Genomic DNA, 21,460 nt, shown 5'->3' on the forward strand with positions numbered 1-21,460 from the left:
TTTCTGAAGTGACTGGCAGGCCCTGCTCTAGCGGGAGGCTGACAGCCCCTCGACGCGATGAGGATGCTCCCGGCCCGCATCCTCATCAGACAGTGAGCACTGTCATCAGCCAGCAGTGACAGCAGTGACGCAGGCACCAGCCCCATGACCTCTATCTGGGGAGCCACGTGCTGTGAGGAGAAACGGGAAGGTGACCACACCCAACAGCCGCTGGAGCCCGCTGGAGCCCGCTGGACGGTGCCTGCGGGCGTGTGGCAGCGGCTCGCAGAGGCCGCGGGACGATGCTGGGATCCCCCATGGGGGCTACGAGTCCTGCTCTCCTGCTCACTCTGGGCTGCAGCTCAGTTTGAGCCATGCCAGAACATCCCTGGAAGCAGCCGCCCCTCCTGGCAGACCTGAGGCTGCGCAGGGCCCTGCACGGGACGTTGCTCCAGTTGTCTGAGTTCATCGATGACCCTGTCATCGTCCACTGCACACATCCTGAGGCAGGGTCATTACTCATTCTAGTTCCCACCCACTGACGGCATGCAGGTCGGAGGTGAACAAGCGCAGCAGTGAGGGCATGGCTGCCACGGCTGAAGCGGCCTCTGAGTACCTGGTCACCCCACTTCCAGTCCACGCCCCTTACGACCCGGGCTCCGATCTTCATCATGGCAGCCAGCTCGGGCCCGGAGACCGGGGGCTGCATGGGCGCCGCCTCTCTCCGGGTCTCCTCGAGGACCGTGGCACCGCGGGCAGGCGTGCCCAGGTCCTCCTCAGCGTTCTCACAGCTGGGCCCTGTCAGGCAAAGAAGCAGTCAGGACTGGCAAAGCCCCGCTCTTAACCAGCAAGACTCCATAGCCTAGAGTAAATTCTATGTAGCTTTAGGGATGGGAATTAATAGTGTTTTTAAAAGGTAAGAGATGGACAGAACATATCAATGCATGTCAAAAGATGTAAAAGCAAAATGGTTTAAGTTGGAAAGATACTCAACACATATTGTTCCTAGGACAGACAACCACCCAAATGTCCGACAACGAGAAAGTGAACTTGGACTCTGGTGCCAGTAGGTAGGCTGGGACTTAAAAGAATACACTTTTGATACTTTTAAAGCAATTTTTAGTTGCTAGTGAGGTCTTCAGAAGTCAGATGTCTGCCTCAGGGTGACCGTTTTCCAGCTTGATGCACATTTCTGAAAGGGCCACGCAGCCACAAAGACCAGCAAGACACCACGGCTTAGGAAAGCCTCGGTTTTTCCCTCAGACTTGGAACACTGCCCCTGCAGTACCTCGGAATTTCGGGCAGAGAACCTTACACACCAGTCGGATGTAACGCGCATACACAACACTCTACTCAAAACCAGGAGACACGGCCTTCTCTGGGGAACGGGGAACGTGCTCCAGGGCGGACGGCATGCGGGGTCACGAAACAAGGTTCAATAAACTGAAATGAACTAAAATCACACAAATTATCTTCTCTGACCATAATGAAAGGAGAAATAACAGAAGGAAAACCGGAAAACTCATAAGTACGTGGAAATTAAACAACACATTTTACCAGCCAAAGGAAAAAAAAAGAGAGAAATGAAATTATATTTTGAGATAAATGAAAAGAAAAACATGGCATACCAAATGGGCAGGATGCAGCAAAAGCAGTGCCGAGAAGAAATTTATATCTATGAAAGCAAATACCGAAAACGAAGAAAGATCTCAAATCAATAACTCTATACCGAGAGGAACTAGAAAAATAAGAACGAAGTTAGCAGAAAAAAGGAAAGAGTAAAGATTAGAGGAGAGACGAGTACGGACTAGGAAAACAATAGAATCGACAAAATCGAAAGTTAGTTTTTTAAAAGATATCAATAAAACTGACCATCTTTTAGGTACATTAAAAAAAAAAATAAGAGTCAGATAATTAAAACCAGAAATTAAAGTGGCAACAATACCACTGATGCTACAGAAATAAAAACTATTAAAAGAGCAGTGTAAACTACTGTATGCCAACAAATTTGCAAATCTAGATGAAATGGGTAAACTCTGAAAATTACACAACTTATATGAACTGAATCAAGAAACAGAAAATGTGTATAGACCTGTACAACAAAAGATTGACTCAGCAATCGAAAACCTCTCAACAAAGAAAAACCCGGAATCAGGTGGATTAACTGCTGAATTCTACCAAGCATTTAAAGAATTAACACCAATTCTTTAACTCTTCCAAAATTAGAAGGCAACATTTCCTACCTCACTCTATGAGGCCAGCATTACCCCGATAACAAAACTATAAAATGTTGCCCAAAGAAATGAAAGACCTAAATAAATACGAAGCCGCCCCACGTTCGTGGAGAATCAGACGTAACACTGTTAGTGCAACACCCCACGCAGTCTGAAGCATCGCGACCATCCCTGGAAAACGCCAGCGGCCTTTTCTGCAGACACAGAAAAGCCAGCCCTGAAAGTCACATGGAAACGCAAGGAATCCAAAGGACATTTGCCCCTGCAGTTGCACTCCACAGTGTGCGACCAGAGCGCAGAGACAGGTGTTCGCGCGGAACCTCGTACACAGACGTGAGCAGCAGCACTCACGACGGCCAAAGCTCCTCCCGTGCACGCGTGGATAAACACAACGCAGTGCGTGCAAACAGCATGCCGCCTTTAGTCGTGAAAAGGAATGAGATGCCAGTACACGCGAAGCGAATGAGCTGGAAACAAACGGCTAAAAGCTGTGAGGCTTCACGGCCACGAACTGTCCAGAAGAGCCAAAGCCACAGAAAGAGACGGGGGCTGGATGCGCACGCGGAGTGGGCAGTCACGGAACGCGGCCAGGGTGATGTCTGTGCGCCACTGTGGCTGTGCTTCACCCCACCGGTCTATAAACTTACGGGGGGGGGGGGGGGGCGCGGAAATGACAGTTTTACGTTATTCAAAGTTGACCACAGTCAGACAAAGGCTGGGGGAGAGGGCGCGCGCGGTGCCCACCCACCGATGAGCCGCAGGGCCGTCTGCGTGAGGGCCAGCGCGCCCGAGTTCAGCAGCAGGTTCAGGCTGTGCGCGCCGTGCTGCGCCGTGAGCACCCGCAGCAGCACCAGGAGAAAGCGTGCGTGCGGGGTCGTCCCCAGGCTGGGTCCCGAAGGGTTCTCGCTGGCGAGGATCTGCAGGGGGACAGGCTGCACACCTAGAAAGCATCGGCACCCACGTAAACTTCTTGTGCGTACATACGAAGACAAACGTGACACAAAAAACATTAGTGGTTTTTAAAAATTCTGCTTTCCCGTGAATTTCCAGAGTGTGGGCATCGGGCGGTGTCTGTGTCACTTTGCGACAGTGCCCGTCCTATCACCCCACGCTCGGCTCTCTCCATCTGTCCACAAAACTTAGCTTACCGCCCTTCCAAGCATCCCTGGTGGCTTCCTCACTCCATTTCAAATAGAACAGATAAGTCTAATTTCCCTTCCATAAAATCAGCCCGAGCACTTCCCTGTAGCTGCTTGAGCTATCCAAGAAATGCATTGTTATGTTAATACGGGCTATATGTTTTAGGGAGTGTGGTTTAAGTGATAAACACAAAACCGTTAAGGTGTCAAAGCTTTACTTTAAGATACTACGTGATTTGTGTTTATCTGCCAAATTTTGAAAACTTTGTTCATAATCTGAGACAGCTTAAAGCAGCTGAGATCACCATTCTAATGCACAACGTGATCTAAGCCTTCCCGAAAGCAAAACTCGGCACTTGTGCGTTTCTACAACATATCACTGAGGAGCAAATTACGAAATAATGCTGATGTGATCACTGACATTGCTTCAACATCGATTCTAACACAGCCTTTTAACCGTCAGCTTGTTCTAACTCACCAAGCTCTTTAAATTTGGCATTTGCATCCATCAAAATATTTCGAATATTCTGAACAGCCCAAGCATACAGCTTGCCAAATGTCACTTCCAGCAGCATCCGATTAAAAGGCGGGATCAGATCAACATCCTTTAAACAATCCGTAAGGGGTTCCCTTTCAAAGATAAAAGAATTTCACTTAGAACACGGCCAGACTTGAATCTCCCTAGAACAATGTGTTTTTTGCCGCAGCTCCCTTAGTTAGGAAGAAACGTCATCAAGAGTCACCCTGCGTCGACGCCCTCCGGGATAAGTCTCTGCCATCCACAGAACACAGCGTACTGCACGGACGGAAGCAGGAAGTTTTTCGTCGCCAGCTTTAATATCGTGTCTATCCCTTCCAGGCGAACCTCCGCTCTCTCCAACTGCGGAAGAGCAGGGCAGGCGGTCAGGCGCGGCGGGCGCGGCGGGCACGGGGGGCGCAGAGGGGAGCTCTCTCAGCCTCTCACCTGTTTCAGCAGACACTTCCTCATCTTCTCCACGTCCACCGGTTCCTCTTTAAGGGCGAAGTCGGCAATCGTGCTGAGCAGTGCGGACTGTGGGTAAAGCTCCTGGACATTCTGCTTCAACCACTTGTACCTGTGAACACCTGTAACTGTGCTCAGCAGGGGCTGCCATTTATCCTAAGAAAACCAATTTTCATAGGTTTACCCTACTCATGTTAACACGTGCTCAATTAAGTAAAAAAAGTGTAAGTGCCAATAGGTTTAAATAGATGAGATACTCTATGTCTCTACTTATGTCCTTCGGAGCAAGCCACCTTGGCACACCAAACTGTCAACTACACTGGCAAGCCTTGGGAGCCGGCCAGGACAGTTTCTGGATGGGTGGGTGGATGATTGTATGGACTGAAGGATAAATGGATGGACAGACGGGTGGATGGGGAATGTGCTACTAACAGCGGAAGGAAAGACTGCCCCAGCTACAGATCTAGCCAGGGCACCACGAGGCACCACAGGCTCAGGCACTGCACTTTCGACAGCCCACGGCACCCTCCGCCCGAACGACGCTCGAGAACAAAGCGACGGCGCTCATGGACGCTGCTGTGTGCTGAGTCTCTAGTCAGCGGTCTCCTATTCACAGGAAATACTTCACCTTGGGTGACTTAATTATGATGGGTCTTTTGTCCACATTTATAGGACTGTGAGGCAAAATACAAGCTTCTTCTAAATCACTCTCTTCATTTCCGATTTTTTCTTCATCATCGGTAGGTTCTGGCTTCTTAAGAACTATGTTTAAAAACAACATTTGTTATAAAAACCATTTGTTTAAGTATGGTTTTAAATTAAGAAATATTTAAATATACACGAAGATAAAGGACGTAAATATTTTAGTATTCAATGTCAACTGAAATGCTCAAAGTACAAAGTACAAACTACAATAATTACTCTCACATGACAACCAGGAATGACACTCTTGTCACTCCATGTCAGGAACACAGAGACGGCCTGAGCTGCCATGGAGAAGCCCTAAGAAGGGGAAGCCCCGGGGCCTCCCAGCTTCGTCTTAAAGGGCCAGACAGTGTACATTTTAGTCTCTACAGGCCATTTGGTCTATTGCAAATCTTCAACTCTGGGATGCAGCAGAAACGGCAGCTAACTTTATGACGTTGTAATCTAAACTTTACATCGTTTTCATGCATCAAACACGTTATTCTTCTGATTTTGTAAAAAAATTCATTTAAAAATGCACAACCCAGCCGCAGCTCGTGGGTGGTGCACAGCAAGCAGCAGGCTGCCTTTTCCAAGACCCTGGCTTGCCCACTCAGGACTAGTACAGCGGGGCCTGCCACCAGCGTGCACTGAATTACCTGGAAGCCTTTCACCACGTTAGCCTCTTTAATTAGGAAATCTGCCGTTGAATTTGCAGTGTGACATGGGTGTCGCTTCCATATTTTTGGTCCCTTCCAAGGCTTTTAGTCTAATTCTCAGCATGTAATACAGATAACAGGCAACATAATGACGCACCTGGGCAATGAAGCATTACCACAGGCCTGGGGTGACCGAACACTGCAAACTCCCAAGAAGGGCCTGTCCCTTCAGCACCAGCCCCTGGCCAGCTCCTGGGACGTGTGCCCCAAGCTGCGAAGGTCGCTGTGCGCCTGAGTCCTGGGACCACGTCTGCCAGTCTGAACAGAGTCTATGCGAAGAACGTGACTTATGGTGATGGCCTGCTTCTGCTGTGGGCGCTGCAGTGCAAGTCCCACGGCGCAATCGTGCAGGCCGCAGGTGTCCATGTGGCCGACCCCCGATAGCAACCCAGACGCCAAGGCTCAGGTGAGCATCCCTGGCGGATGGACCCTTGCGTATGCGTCACACGTCACCGCTGAGGGACGAAGTGCAGGCTGTGTGACCCACTCGGGGCCTGGGCCCCACTTCCGCTGGCGCTCCCCCCAGCGGCGTCTCCTGCTCACTAACGTGTCCATTCAGCCATAAACTGTGACCGTGAGTCATAGCTCTCTGAGCCCTACAGAGCACCGCCAGCTGATTTAAGTGTGGTCTTGGCAATCCCCCCGAAAACATCAAACCATTCAGTACATAAGCCCACAAGAAACTCTAAGAGGTGGCCATGTGGGCTCCGAAGCCCGGAAGAAACGCTGGGTGGTGGGGACACTCTGAGGCCGAGGCAGCACCTCCTGAGCCTGCGCTTCTGCCGGGGTCCTGGGCAGAGGGCCCACAAGTGTCCTTGTCATGATTCCCTGACCCAGAGCATCTCCAGGACTCCGACAAGTTGTGCACTTAAGGGTTTGTTCAGGGACAATCAATTCAGGATGGTTCAAAACGACTTAGTCTCTGCTAACATTACTGTCGGTGAAACAATCAAGACTCAGGAATTACGATTGTTTAATAAGCTGGTCTGTGAATAAATCAGTGCAATTCCTAAGAATATAGTAAAAAATATCTACAGACTTGTTTATAATCACAAGTGACTAAATGCTATAGCATTTTATGTATTTTTACTCAAAGTCTAGTTATTTAATAACACAAAGTCTTTCCACATCACTACACAGTTGTTTCCTGAAAATATTACTAATTCTAATTCCTTTACAACAATTCTCCATGTATCAGAAAACTCAGGATTTCAAAGGAAAATCCCTCTACAAGAACGGCAAGACTCCTGGAGATGTGACATCCCTCCGTATCTCAGCCCCGGGACGAGCGACAGGAACGCTCCCACGCCCCACTGGTACACAAAGCCTGACAGCATTTCCAGCACCGATTTACTAGTTAGCGAATCAGCACACTCCATCCCAAAGCTGCACCGCGACCTGATGTCTTGGAAAACCAAGCTGGGTCGGAGCGCTCAAGCACGAACAGCCCTGGTGAGCCCGGCCGCGGCGCGACGCCACCAGCAGTGCCCAGCGGCGAGCGGCTCCGGCCCGGTCACAGCCTCTGCTGCACGGTGCACGCACGCACGCGACAGCACATGCCCGCCTTCCACGCTCTCACCTCTCTTTTTCCTTCGTTCCCGAATTATCTTCTGAGCTATCCTCCTCCAACGGGGCACAGAACCCAACAGTTTCAACTTGGACATTATGGACAGATCGCTGCAAACTGCGGGTCTCAGCTCATTAAAGAGGAACCTCAAACGTTCGATGACTGGGGCGCAGACCTCCTTGTAAGAACGGCCCTGCTCCTGATGTGTCTACAAAGTCAAGCGTGAGACAACGACACTTCAGCAACGGCTGCAGCGCACGGAAGACAGAGAACCGAAAGCCCTTTACCTTAATGAGCGAGCATTTTGCCTGGTAGACAACTCTGCACACGTCCACCACGGACTTGGGCAGCGCCCTGTGCTTGACTTGCTCAATACCCAGTGTGCCGGCATGAGCCAGAGACAATGCCACGTGACCTGGAAAAGACATTTAGCGAGGAGCAGGGTGAGAGTATGTACCGCATGTCAGGCAAAGGTCTCCAGAGGGCAGGGACGTCAAGCTTCATACCTAAGTCTTCGTGTTTCAAGAGGCAGCAGAGCAGCAAGCGGCCGACCTCTTCCACGGGATGCTCGGGAGGAAACGTGATCGGCGTGGTCAAGTGGCACTGCCTGCAGTACCTTTCTATCTGACACAGAAAGTCCTGCAACAGAAACAGCTGGAGGCAACTCCAGGGCCACCGCAGCACGTCGTCGCGAATGCTACACACACACCACAGCTCCCAATGGCCTTGCCTTCCGCGTCACTGGCATCCCAAACCGAACCAAGCCCTCACCTCCAACCCAGCCCTCTGAACGACGCGCAAAGAGCAGGGCCGAGCTGCTCAGAGAGCACGGAGGAGCTCGGGGGCCGAAGCCCGGGGGCGGACGGAAGGCGCCGGGTGTGCACGGCCTTGCTCACCTTGACGCTGTGATCCTGGACGTTGTTGTCAGCGAGGGCCTGCAGGAACGCCTGGGAATGGTCGCCCAGGGCGCGGCCGTGGGAGCACAATCGGGACTTGCTGGCAGGAGTGCCTCCCGGGGAGCTGCAGTGGTCCTCGTCCTTCTCCTCGTTATAGCTGTAGTGGATCTGGCTGGTCTGCAGGCCTCCGGAGAAGACGGACGACTGGAGCCACTCTGCAAAGTGCAGACAGCACGGAAGCCTCAGCACCACTCGGCCCGGACCACGACGAGAACGAAAAGAACTGAATGCTTGACTTAGAAGGTGAAATTCTGCATCACTCATGTGAGTCACAGCTGGCAGTGACAGAGGTGGCTCCGGATCCTCACCCGGGCCCATCGTGCCCCGTCATGCCCTGCTTCCCTGTGCTTCACAGGCAAGGTGTTCTCACGAACATCGAGGCAGACCTTCCATCGGCAGAGACCAGGACTCGCTGGGGCTCAGACCATGGTCAGCATTTTGAGCAACGACACCTTTTTTAATTGCGGCATTTCAGACACGACGCTATGGCACACCTGACAGACTACAGTCTGGTGTAAAAGGAACGTTGACGCGCCCTGCGACGCCAAAGGCTCGGTGTGACGCGCTCCCTGGCGACGTTCGCCTTGCCACGGCGTCTGGGGCCCGCCCGCAGCACCTCCGGGGCCTGCCCGTGCCTGCGTGAGCCACCAGGAGTGCTGCCTGGTTGCCCGGCACGCCTCGCGCCTCGCGTCAGGACTTGGGGCGAGAGTCCCGTCTCATTTCCCAGCTGCCCGCACAGCCGCAGGGCTGTCGGTACGGCGGGCGCCACGGGAAGACCAGGCTTCGCGCGGGAACAGGGAAGGGGGTGCTGAGGCACCACTCACACAAGCTGCTGACCGGGCAGCTGCATGCCACGAAGTAGGTCAGGGGCACGAGGGTGAGACAGCGCGACCCCCACCGTGCAGTCAGTAAAGACCTGCTAACCCATTTGCAGAAAACACAATTTCTCTTACTGGCACATTCGATTTCGACAGGAGACAGCGGCGTGCTCACAGCTAAATAGGAGGCGTGCAAGCCGAGAAGCAGGCCCAGGTTCCTCTCTGTGTCCATCAGGGGTGAAGAGAGACTTCCCAGGTCCGGGACGGTGACGACTTCTTGGTCAGGCTGAGAGAAACGAAAGTCACTGTCAGTCTGAGAAAAAAAACAGCGTTGATGAAAAACAGCAAACCGGGAAAAGTGACAACTCTTGTCCTTTCATGAGCTGCACGGCTGTGAGGAAGCGAGCCGGGTGCCCCGAGCCTGGTCCCGTGCCCTGCAACCAGGGGCTCGCACCGCCACCCACACAGCAGGAGACGAGCCGCACACACCCCATGGGTGGACGCCCACTGCATGCGGCAACGCCTGTGCTACAAAAATCCAGGGGATGAGACAGAAGTTTCCAGAAGGAGTATTCATGATGCTATGTGAACGACCCAGAGAGAAACAAAAACATGACATGACAGTATTGCTGTCGGTGAGTGGTGACCACACATGTGGAAAAATAGTCATTCACACAAAGAACAAACCTAGTTAGAAAAGATAGAGTTGAAATTAAAAAGTCTTAAACTTTGCCAGTCACATTAGACGATTTACAAGCGAAGTTAACTTTCTCCTTCATAAAATGTTTCAAGCCCTACCTCGTGACCTTTAATAAACTTTATTATCTCTGCATCCATGCCCGGAAAGCCAGGCCCAGGGTACATACTCCAATGCTTATAAATACGTCGGAAAGATGTTTCTAGTCTAAAGAATTACGCTACTTCTTCCCCAAAGTACATTGCTTAAGATGGCACATCATTCCAAATTTCTACAGAAGTTCACAATAAAATTGTAAAGACCAAAGGTTAACCTTTTTTTGTGTGAAAGAGTCTACACTTCTAACAAATTAGCAATTAGAAAATGTTTCAAGACCAGTACGTCATAAGTCTTCACACAAATAAATGTGAAGTTACTTATCCTGATGACAGACAGAGGGGTCCCCACCACATCCGCGTGCGTACCGCACACGGCTCACCTCCAGGTACTGGCCCACGCAGAAGGCGTGCATCGACTCCCGTGTGTCCTCAAACTGCAAAGCAGCTTCCAGAGCTACAACTGGGTCTTCCCCCGCAAACTGAGCTGCAACGGAAGGAACAAAGGCGCATGGCTCCCGGGCCGCTGGCCCGGTGTCCGCCGCAGGGAGCGACGCGAAGCAGACGGGGCAGGTCGACTCCAAAGTCAGGGTCGCCGAAGCGTGACCATCTGCCACCCGCGTCCAGGGCTGCCCGGGCCAACTCGCAGGGTGGGACGGGTTCCAACAAATGTTGGAAGAACAAAACCGCATCACGATGAGAAATTCTTCAAATGACAGGACAGACATCACAGTCGTAGGTTAAAATGCAAGGGCGGGAGCAGTACTTAATTTAAAAGCCAAATGCTTAAAATGACATCTGCCGCAACTTCTAACCATGAAGCAGAAAGCATGCTCTTACCAAGAATGCTATTCCCCGTTAACGACTGGGTCTGGAAGTCTTTGATGTCATACACTTTCCCATCAATCACGGTCCAGAAGCCTCCATCTTTATTGTGGTTCTCCAAATCAGCTTTACGAATGAGTGTCACTTCTTCATTGTTTCTGCAGTTCTGACCTGTAAAAAAGGACTCTGTATAAACAGAAACCATAATCAATAAATCAATACGGCAATAGATGAAACGACTAGAACACACTGTAAAAACTACATAAGCAGACAAACCCACCATCACGAGAGCGCGAGTCCCTCCTGCAGCAACGAACACCACACACAAGAACTTGGCGAGGACACAGAATGATTTAAGACACAAAAACAGAGACACCACCACGTGAGCAGCTGGAGCAACAAAGTGACCGCACCCCGGGCAGCAGCACATCCCAAAGACACCAAAGAAATGGGGCCGCAGAGCAGGGCGCTGACCGTGACGCAGATAACAAACATGAAATAAAAATTCTCCGCATAGTTAAAATTATGGACTATATTTTTAAGTCATACAAAATTCCCAGAAAAAAATTACGGAAACTAGAACACAGGGTGAGATAAACGACGCTGTGAAAACGAGATTCGGATGACACGCAGCGAAGCGCGTATCTGCGGGGGCAGCTAGGCTGCAGAGGTTTGCACTAGGGAAAAAGAAACACTAGATGCGAACAAGTCAATCAACAGCGAATCAATAAAACTGTGAGTTAACGACGATACTCAGAGACCTCACTGGCCACCTTTGGAACTGCGAGGGCACCAACTCGATGTCACGAAGAACAGTTAAAGGGGGGCGGTGACGTCTTTCCTGTGCAAACTGTACCTCACGGCAACCGAACAGCCCAGGGACAGGGTGCTGGGGGAATCTCAGAGGGCAGACTACATACGAACGCCCTGGACCACCCCAACAGAACTGGGGGAGGGGCACCCAGAATCCCGGGCCTCCAAGCTGACAAGACAGGCTGCTGACCCCTATAACCACAATCCAGAGGAAATGTGAGAGGAGACATGAGACTAGATGAAGAAAACGCAATCGGCGAAGTTCGAAAAATGTGAAATGCTCCAGAACAAATTCCCTGGTTCTTTGAAAAATAAACAGTATGATCAAAGAAAGGGAGGAGGGGCCCGGAGTTAGGTGTCAGGGAAAGGAGACCAGGAGCACACAGCAACCCCTCTAACAGCTACTCTGAAGGAGTGACCAAGGACAGCTCTCTCACGCCAAGGTGCTGAGCGACTCTCTGGACAAAATGCCTGTGGAACGAACGATGTGTGACCTCTGGGAACGGAGGCCGAACGATGAACAGTCATGCTCTGTAGGGACGCAACCGGCGCAGCCGCGGGAACCACGTTTCCTCAGGCCCGCTCCCAGGGCGCGCGCCTATCTGACACCACCCCCCCCCCCGAGATGGGAGGGGGCCCTCAGGGGCCGAGAGGGAGTGCGGAGGGTGCTGCCAGCGCCCCTTTCCTGATCTGCACAATGTCAGGCAGTTTTCTTGGTGACAAATGAGCGGCTTTCTGTACTTTCACATGCATGTCACCTTTTCATAACAAAAACGGGTTTTAAAATAAGTCAGTTTGAGTCTACAGCCATGGCACCCCGAACATGCCCGACCCCGTCAGATCTCAGAAGCTAAGCAGGGTCAGGCCTGGTTAGTACTTGGATGGGAGACCACCAGGAAGACCAGGTGCTATAGGCGTAAAAAACCTAAAAAATAAGAGATTGTAAGATGACAAGGTCCTTGCAATCTGTGAGGTCAACTAAAGGTTGCCTCACCTAAGAAAAAAAAAAAGAGTCGGTTGGAACTGCTGATCCAATTAAATGCCCTCAATCATGTTTAGCAGAGACAAAAAAAAAAAAACACTGAAGTTCATAAAAATAGACAGATGGTGCTAAAAATATTAGCTCTATTAAAAAAATAAGAAACTATGCTCAAGACCCTAGGCTTGTTTTCCTCAGGACTGCTACTCCTTGTTTTAAGCTCCTATGTCCTAAGGTGGAGAAACAGCTCACCTTCCTCAAGTTTCTCCACGAAATGAAAGCTGAACCACAACTTCGATTATGTCAACGACTCCAGGAAGTCAGAACCATACAGAGTACGGTGACTTAGACTTAGATTCGAAACTGTCGAAGCTTAAAACTTCGAGAAGACAACCGTCACCCCGTCTGGTAAGTACGAGACGTCCAACAGCGAAGAACTCTGTCACGCAGAAGCTGCACACCTGGTCACGTCAGGCAACGCTGGTGAGCCCAGAAAGTCACCCTGGGCTCGCCGTCTGCCCCCGGAGCGGGGCTCGGTCTAACCACCTCAACAGCACCTTCTGCAGACACCCAAGAGAGGGTTTCCCAGAACTTTCTAAAAGAACAACCATTACTAAGAGAAAAATCTCCGCTCTGGGTTATCGTCACTTTCCACTCACACTGCCATAAGGAACGAGGGTGGGCAAGGGTCTTCCTTGGTCAAGGGTTCTTTCAAATGGCACAGCAAGAACAGGTCAGACTATAACAAACTTTCCTCAGCAAGCCATCTGAGGTAACGTGCCGTACCCATGATGCCAGGCCAGGCTAACTCCTCATGGTCATCCCGTTCCTTTCCTGGCGCTAGGTGGTTGAACCGATCCAGATGTGGTAACAGGCCACCCAGCAGAGGGACAGCTCCGGCCTCCTGCATCAGACCCGCGTTTTTGCTGAGCAGCAGCACTATAGAAACTACTAGTTCTGGAAGGAGAACACCTACATGTAAGAAGGAAAAAATTATAAAGCATTAAGATTTAAATGAAAGCATTTATTCTCCTATTAAACCATTTTATAAGCTTGTTCTAAGTTTAAACTCTGATAAATCACAAAATAAGGAATGCTTTAGCATATTCCTACAGGATTATTATCTTCCATTTTGAAAGAGACAGATATAAGTATCAAACAGAATCCTTTGATTTACAACAATACTTTTCAGAAACACTGTTTTAACACAGAAGTGTTAACTAGAGTCTTACATAGAAAATTACGTGTTGACAACTAAGCTTACTATCAGGAAAAAGCACTCAATAATAATGATTCCATGTCAAAGAATTCACTTGAAAAAACATTAAGCAACACTGAAATTTACTAAGGTCCAGAAAAGGACAACTAATTTTTATATTGCTGGGAAAAAAAAAAAACTAGCTGATTACCATGGACCTCATTATTGAATGTTAGTAACCGTGGCATGATCCTAAATCACTGATCATATTTACAGTGACACCCCGACTCCTGTGACAAGTTCTTTAACAGAGTCAGTAACTAAAAAACAAAGAAGAAACAGCAACAGGACTAGAAAACGTATGAAGGAAAGGCAAGCAGGTTTCCAAGGAGACGGTAAATGTAACTCTCATCAACCCCTGAAAGTGAGTACGTGTCGGCGGGGAGGAAACGAGAAAGGTACCGGTGAAGTCCCCTTCCACGATGCAGGCCACCTCTGCGAAATGGCGCCAGCTGGCGGAAGCGATGCTGGCAGCCACGGGCAGGATGTCTCCGATGTGTGTGCACAAGAGGGCCGTGTACTTCTTCAGCAAGGAGCCCACGCCCATGAGCTCGGGACCTTACGGAAAGATGGAGAAGGTTCTATCACCCCAATTAAAATCGACTTTGCAAATACATTGAGTTGCTCCACTCCTCACTACCATCCCTACAATAATTCCCTCAAAGAGGAACTACGCCCTCGTCCCTGGCTCTTTTTACATCACATAATTTGAAACCGTAAATTTGGTTCTGTCGATTTTATACACTGTACTTTATAGTACCCAGAAACTCTGGGTGCAAAAACACTAAAGACGTAACTTACAGAGTTCTAAAGTCTTATATTCGATACACAAATATTTTCGAAGTCAGGGCTTAAGCCTAATAAATTATTCCCAGTGAACAAACTTAGGCATCCCTCGTTCTCAGAAAATCTTCACCTTTTCTTCCTATGTGGCTCTTCCTTGCGACTTCATGTCTTTGAGACGGTTACTGCTTTCACACTTTATTTCAACCTGCAATTTCCCATCATGTCCAAATGCCTAACTCTTTTCAGGAAGTAAACAGTTACGTCAGCATGTACCAGCTAGAAAAAGACTAGTGAAGCAGCAAACCCTTCCATCCTCAACAGAGAGCCAGCCACTGACTTCCACGTTTGTGGACATCATGTGCAGTGCTGAAACTACACGTCACCCTACCTTAACCTTCATGGGCACCCTCGGGTAACAGCCCAGGTCTGTGGGAGAACGATGTCATCTACAGCCCCCAGGACCCGGTCCCACGTCCGGCAGCTAACAGGCAGAGCTATAACTGAGACCCAGCATTGCCCCAACGATGACTCACTCCCCCTACACCCGGCTGGCTTCCCAGTGTGGCGGACAAAGCCTGTGGCATGACATTCCCACGCTATGTCGCTCTCCGACAGTCCACAGGTAACATGTGGAAGAAGTCTAATAAATCTTCTGTGAGACTGACCTGAACATAAAGGATGCCATTCCTGGTGTCTGAAAAATTTAAATGTTAAGACGATGAGGTAAAAAAAATATATCGAAGAGTCTAATACAGAAACATTCATCCAAGTAAAAGTGGATGCAAAATAAAGTCCCCAAATGAGTGCACTGAAACAGCACGAGGACTGCCCATCTGGGCACGCACAACGGGCTTGTCCAAAACCTACACAGAAAAGCCGGAAATACGCACAAGGCACTTGAACATTTTAGCAACTTACTAGACGTATCTGAGGTCTGCCCAATACTTTCTCCCGGATAAAGTTTACTGATAAGTAAGCGCTGGAAACGCAACAACAGATCCAGGGAGGCGGACTTGTCACGGCTCTGCTGCTCCAAGTCCAGACACGACGAAATCCGACGGGCAACATCCTTCAACCTGGCCACCGTCTGGGAAGCGATGTTTCTACACGGGGTGAAGAGGATTGCAAAATCAAACGGGTGTGGCTAACTACAAATTAAAGGTGGTTAAAAAAACCACGACATGAGCCAAATCAGAAACACAGAAGCTGACATTCCCCAAACATGTGGCAGGTGTACAACGGCACGGCCTCAGAGCAGAGAAGACACTGAAGATGGACTGGCGCTGTCTGCTAGACACACGCGCTCCCGAAAGCTGGGTTCAATGGCCCAGAGTGACAGAAACGGCCTGTACAAACCTCCAGGCAGAAATGCAGCTGCGATGTCAATTTTTGTCTAAAGTCGTATTTCATATACACAAGTGACACCATTCCTAAGACAAGCACCGCTCGCACTCCTGCACCTGCCTCCGCAGTCTGCCTTCCGACCTGCTCGGGTAAGCACCCGCGTGGGCCACGCAGGGCTCCGGGGCTCAGCGAGGACAGGAAGGAAGACCGACCAGGTGCAAATGCACCAGGTCACGGTGACACGTCCTCGAAGGACCCGACAGCAAGGGACGGGACTCCGATGCCAGCGGTGGGGTCTGACTTGGGTCCAGAACCATCACTCGGAGGGAGGAAGGAGGGGACACGTGGGTCCCGGAAGGTGCAAGTGAAGAGCGGAAGTGTTCTGGCTCCACGAGCAGAAGGCGCAGGGACGGGAGGGGCAGGGTCACTGCAGGCGACGGAGCGCCAGGCTGCGATGCTGAGCCCAGGGAGGGATGCCCGTCTGTCTGGGTCTGCGGTGAACAATGTCAGTGTGAGGGCAGGCAAGAGGAACGGGACACCAGACAAGACCCTGCCACCCAGGGCCAGGCAAACAAGGCCTGACCCCCAGAACTGAGAACAGGAGGGCGTGGGAAGTGGGGGAGAGTCAAACCGGACAGACAGATCTGTCCTCCCCAAGGGCACAAACGGTGAGCGCGCAGGATGGCGGGAGAATAGTCACCTGGCACCAGTACTCGCTGCCTGCCAGACCCCGGGCCCCCGCACGGCCTGCCCACAAGGAGCTCAGAAAGCCCTTCTCCAGACACGTGCTCGTGCTGCAGAACAGCCGCAGAGCACGCAATCTCCCCACCACAAGCACGCGACATCCATTCTCTCACTGCGTTCTGAACCACTAACGGTGACGCGGCCCCGCTCCGTGGTGCTTCCTGTTGCCCGCTGGCCGAGTCACAACTGCCCACTTCCCACCGGCATCAGCACCAGGAGTCCCTAGGGACACACGCCAGGCCGCCCCACCCCCGCCACCCGCACTGCAGAGTTAACTCCCTTTCCTTCAGTTTGCTGCGTGGAAGGCCAAATGTGTGAAATGCTGATCAGAGGAAACATCATTCAACTAGAAAAACAAAACAAAACAAAAACAACAATGAAAAAAGATTTTCTGAAATTAGCATTTACTGTAAGGAGCTTGCTCTAAAACGTCTCTTTTAAAAGTTCAGCGTGCCCAGTAACTTCTGGCGTTTCAGTGCGTGCAGCGGGCTGTCCCCACACAGTGTGCCAGCCGCCACCGCTCTGGACACGCAGGGGCTGCTGCTCCCTGGACCTGCTGCCCAAGCCACCGGCCAGGGCTCCGCTGGCTCTGCGTGCCGACGGTCACACGAACCAGGAGCCGAGCCACCTTTGCATGGCACTTCCGCTCACAGCGGGCAGTAACGAGCTTTCAGAAGTCACCTCCTTCACTCTTTCTGAATGGCACTGAAAAGCAGCTGACATTTCTCAGAAAACAGTGTCTGTCCCTTCGGCCCTTGCCAAGTCGGCCTCTGTTCACATTCTGACTCTGACTCATCACCGCTTCCTGATCAAGCCTTCAATAAGAACACTCGGCACTCTTTTTACTTCCACTCTTAAATCAAAGTTGTCTCACAAAGTAACGCATCCATCTGTGATACGCAGAAGGAGGCGATGATACGGTTCATTTTTAAAAGGCAACCAGTGGCTCTGACTCGCATCCACCTGCTCGGTAGTGAGGACGCGGCCTCTCCCATGTGTGTGCACAGCCCGGGTCCCCCTGTGTGAAGAACTGCAGAGTCCCCGGCTCTGCTCCAGACCCCACGGCGAGCTCCCCTCTCATCTGCACCGCTCCGCCCTGAAACTGTCCTGGGCAACTTTCCAAGTACGTCCTCAACAGCCAAACACATTCTTGAGACCCTAATGCCAACTTCACTATCTTAACATGAAAACCAATAACCCCACGTGTACCTGAGAAGCTGCTGGACGAGCTGGACCAGAGGCAGACACTGCTTCCCCGCGGACTCACAGAGGCCGGTGTTGATGAGGTCTTTGTCCAGCGGGGTCCTGCTCCGGTGAAGCGCCGAGGTGTCCACTTCCTGCTCATCGATTTCTTTTTCCTTCTGTGCTTCTTTTCTGGCTTCGATATCCTGTGAATTGTACCACACAACTGGTCACCGGCTATCTTAGCAGCAGGGTGAAGGAACCTGGCCGAGCCCTGGTCCCATAGCCCAGCTGTCCCCGTCTTGGGCGCCAACGCACACACCCAGTGACGCTGGACCACTCCCCCCAGCTGGAAGTCCCATCGCTCCACTGCTCAGTTTCTAAACAGAATGTTCGTCCTACAAATCCAACGTCCAGGTGGCCACGGGTCACGGTCTCCAGCCCCTTCTGTCAAGTCCCTAAGACCCTCACTACTGCTGGCAGATCCCACAAATGGCCAACGTGGTCAGCACCACCCCCGTAACCAGATTTACTGTGATAAAGTAAAGTTTTTATTACTGGGCTTGATTTTCTAAAGGTGAAAGCCAGAACCATCTAAACACACACAGTCCTCCCCAGTCCTGAGGGGTCTGGGGACGAAGCCACGACTCAGCGGTAGGGATGGACCTAGACGGCCACTGGACCTCTTAAGGGCAAGCAGGCGGCACGGAAAGGATAAGAATGGGCATGCTTTTCACCCGGAAGTTTCATTTCTAGGACTCGTCCCTAATAGTCACTTATACTGTGACTTGTAATCTACCAAAATTAAAACTTATCTCTAATACCAAAATCTAAAACCTAAATGGTCAACACTAGGAAGTGTTTTTTAAAAAAAAAAAAAAAAAAAAAGAAGTGATGCCCTTTCCATATGACATACTTCCCACAGCAACGAAGCCAAAGAACCCAGCAGCAGAATATTCAACGCAGATGATGGGTGGAAAATTAACAAACTGACATATCATTGAGACCAATTCTGGTACCATAATCAACACTGTTACAGCAAAAGTATTACCAATGGTTACTCCTAAATGATGAGGTATTTTTCGTTTCTGCCTGTCACTTCAAAACATTTTTATTTCAAAATAAATGGCCTTTGGGCTATTCTTTTGGCTGCCTCAATTACTATCACAGAGACGACGGTCTGTGGATCTCTGCAGCCCCCTCCTCCTTCAAGGTCTGTCTCCCTCGCCAGCAGGAAGCACAGAAGCAGCACCTGTGAACTAAATTAACAGGTTCTGAAAGTACTACTTAGGCCATGCCGCAGCTCCTGTCTGGGCCACATGTGGATCGCCTCTGCCTGCTCACTGCCACGGCTTCCATCAGGACAGCTGTCACACAGGGAGCCGTGGGGCACAGGAAAAAACGAAGAGGCTTGAGGCCGGCACACCTGTCACCTGAACAAATCACTAAATGTCTGTGGTGCTTAAGTCCACGGCTAAAAAGTAGCTTTTAAAAGCAACTTTCTCCTCCCAACATGGCTGACGTGCACAAGAGAACACCAAAGCGCAGGGCCCAGCGCAGCGCCTGCACGGCGGCAGGTGCACGGAGAATGGCTGTTGCCACAACGTCATTACATGTGTGATTCCTTCTAATTTTCTCAACTTGAAGTATTTAAATATGTTTTCGAAAACATCTTTTAATACTCTTACTTCACGTAATGTTATCAGTATGAGTTTTTAAGTCAAAAACTATCACAATGCAAGCAACTAAAAGCAGCTCTGAATGGCCAATAAGCACATGCGAACATAAATTAAATCCTCACCCCACCCTCCCCAGAAGAGCTAAAGTTAAAATGACTGCCTGCCCCCTGTCCAGTAAGGTCAAGAAGGCGAGACTCCCACACAGGCAGGGTCAGATGTACATAGCACGGTCACTGTAGGAAACTGTCAACACACACTCACCCTGGGACCCAGCAAATTCTAATTCAAAGTATTTACTAAAGAGAAAAAACCTGTTCACAAACAACTTGTATACAACATGATCGAAGCAGCTTTACAGTGTCAAAAACACCCCACGTCTGTACAGAGGCGCACGGGCAGACAGGGCCGTCATCACAGTGAAACTCCTCGGCAGTGTGAACAAAGTGACGGCACACGCGACAGATGAGTCTGGAAGCACCGGGGCGAAAGGAAGCAGCCCGAAAGGACATACGACTCCTTCTGTGTGGCGGTCAGAACTGCCACTCGATTTAACCCGAGGGCAGAGGGGCGTGTCCTCGCTCCGAGTGCAGGGGGCACAGAGGCGCTTTCTGGGGTGATGGAAATGATGTATAACATGATCAGAGGAACTGTCAACTCATGGAAACGGACGCTAAGTGGGTGCATTTTATCACATGTAATGCCGCCATAAACTTTTTTAAAATAGTAAAATAAAAGACTTTCAGTTACAGAAAACATTTGGGGGCATCTCAGATCTTGCTCCTGGCATATGTCATCAGTTTGGCCCAAATCGACTTTTACGGAAATTAAAAAGAAAAGAAAACATTGGGATGTTACTAAGTTCTGTGTTTCAGTACTTCAGTAACTCTGACAAAAGGATGCTCTTTCCTTGCACTCATGAGTGCGGGCTTTTCAGGATCAGCAGCGTGCACCTCTCAGCCATACCTGGATTTCGGCGGTGATGGCTGCATTCAGGGCCGACTCCAAGCCCCCGTCGGCCATCAAGCTGCCCACCAGAAGGTCAATCATGAAGCGACGGCCTGGGCTCACATTCACGTCACTGCCTGAAACTGAAAAAGAGCTGTGTTCCTGCCAAAGCGAAGGAGCGCCACCCGGCCTGATGCCCTCGCCCTGCCAGCCCCGGCCCGGCCCACGCACCTGCGCAGGGCAGGAGCGCAGACAGTGCGCGTGCCCGCTCCTCGGCAGTGGGCAGCAGCACGGACCACCCGCTCTGCAGCACAGCCTGGGCGGCCGCCTGCACAGTGCCCAGCACGCCCGCGCTGCTGGCCAGGGCCACCACGGTCTGCTTCAGGCTGCTGAGGAGGACGCTGCCCAGACCTAAACCAAGGAACTCTGGGTCAACCTGGTGACTAATGGCAGCATGCAACTGAAAGGACAAAAACAATTTTCACTCAGGAGCCCTCGAATGAGTGGAATTCAAATCTTATCAAGCATTAAACAATACCACGAATTGAGTTTATTCAAATAATAAAGGAAAAACTTCTGGTATGTGTATTTGTCTGCACTACATAAATCACTTTTACCCATAGCAGTTGAGAACCCATAGTGAGGTCTTTTACACGAGGAGTTTTTCAAACCCAGCTATAAACACTTACAGGAAAAGCCCTCATGCAAACGGCACCCTCCACCCACCCCATCGTAGGTACCAAACTCGGAGAAACAATGAGGGGAACATAACCTAAAACCTGTCAGTGGATTACACAAGGAAACTCCTCAGGGTGTACACCACAGCTCACTCACACGCACACACGCACGCACACACGCACACACACGGCAGGAGCCAAGAGGTTCTGTAAGTAAACGGACAATTCAAAACATGGAAGGATCTGCACTCGGAGCTGAGTAAACCACCCAGAAGGCAGAATGATTAAAGATTAAAAAGTGACCATTAAAAAGACAAAAACATTTAAAAATGTCAAAGAAGCTGTGATCCTTGGGAAG

General features: G+C 50.6%; 1 protein-coding gene and 1 pseudogene across 4 annotated transcripts in view; one reads left to right on the forward strand and one right to left on the reverse strand.

Annotated features, from left to right (window-relative positions):
- HERC2 (HECT and RLD domain containing E3 ubiquitin protein ligase 2) overlaps positions 1–21,460 on the reverse strand; it is a 107,681-nt gene that overhangs the window by 59,000 nt on the left and 27,221 nt on the right. For 3 of the 4 annotated variants that reach the window (XM_036232076.1, XM_036232077.1, XM_036232078.1), the window contains exons 18-36: positions 20,657–20,885; positions 20,444–20,568; positions 17,829–18,007; positions 15,450–15,634; positions 14,148–14,303; positions 13,274–13,459; positions 10,711–10,881; positions 10,254–10,357; positions 9,214–9,364; positions 8,201–8,415; positions 7,811–7,943; positions 7,592–7,719; positions 7,317–7,512; positions 4,963–5,096; positions 4,317–4,490; positions 4,096–4,232; positions 3,831–3,982; positions 2,962–3,153; positions 596–777 (exon numbers count right to left, since the gene is read on the reverse strand). In XM_036232076.1, coding sequence (XP_036087969.1) covers positions 596–777; positions 2,962–3,153; positions 3,831–3,982; positions 4,096–4,232; positions 4,317–4,490; positions 4,963–5,096; positions 7,317–7,512; positions 7,592–7,719; positions 7,811–7,943; positions 8,201–8,415; positions 9,214–9,364; positions 10,254–10,357; positions 10,711–10,881; positions 13,274–13,459; positions 14,148–14,303; positions 15,450–15,634; positions 17,829–18,007; positions 20,444–20,568; positions 20,657–20,885 — 3,129 coding nt within the window. The remainder of the gene's footprint in view (positions 1–595; positions 778–2,961; positions 3,154–3,830; positions 3,983–4,095; positions 4,233–4,316; positions 4,491–4,962; positions 5,097–7,316; positions 7,513–7,591; positions 7,720–7,810; positions 7,944–8,200; positions 8,416–9,213; positions 9,365–10,253; positions 10,358–10,710; positions 10,882–13,273; positions 13,460–14,147; positions 14,304–15,449; positions 15,635–17,828; positions 18,008–20,443; positions 20,569–20,656; positions 20,886–21,460) is intronic. The other variant, XM_036232079.1, reaches the window with a different exon arrangement.
- Positions 12,308–12,425, forward strand: LOC118611838 (annotated as a pseudogene).

The sequence above is a fragment of the Rousettus aegyptiacus genome, unplaced genomic scaffold (genome assembly GCF_014176215.1).
Source record: "Rousettus aegyptiacus isolate mRouAeg1 unplaced genomic scaffold, mRouAeg1.p scaffold_m13_p_14, whole genome shotgun sequence".
Classification (NCBI taxonomy): Eukaryota; Metazoa; Chordata; class Mammalia; order Chiroptera; family Pteropodidae; genus Rousettus; species Rousettus aegyptiacus.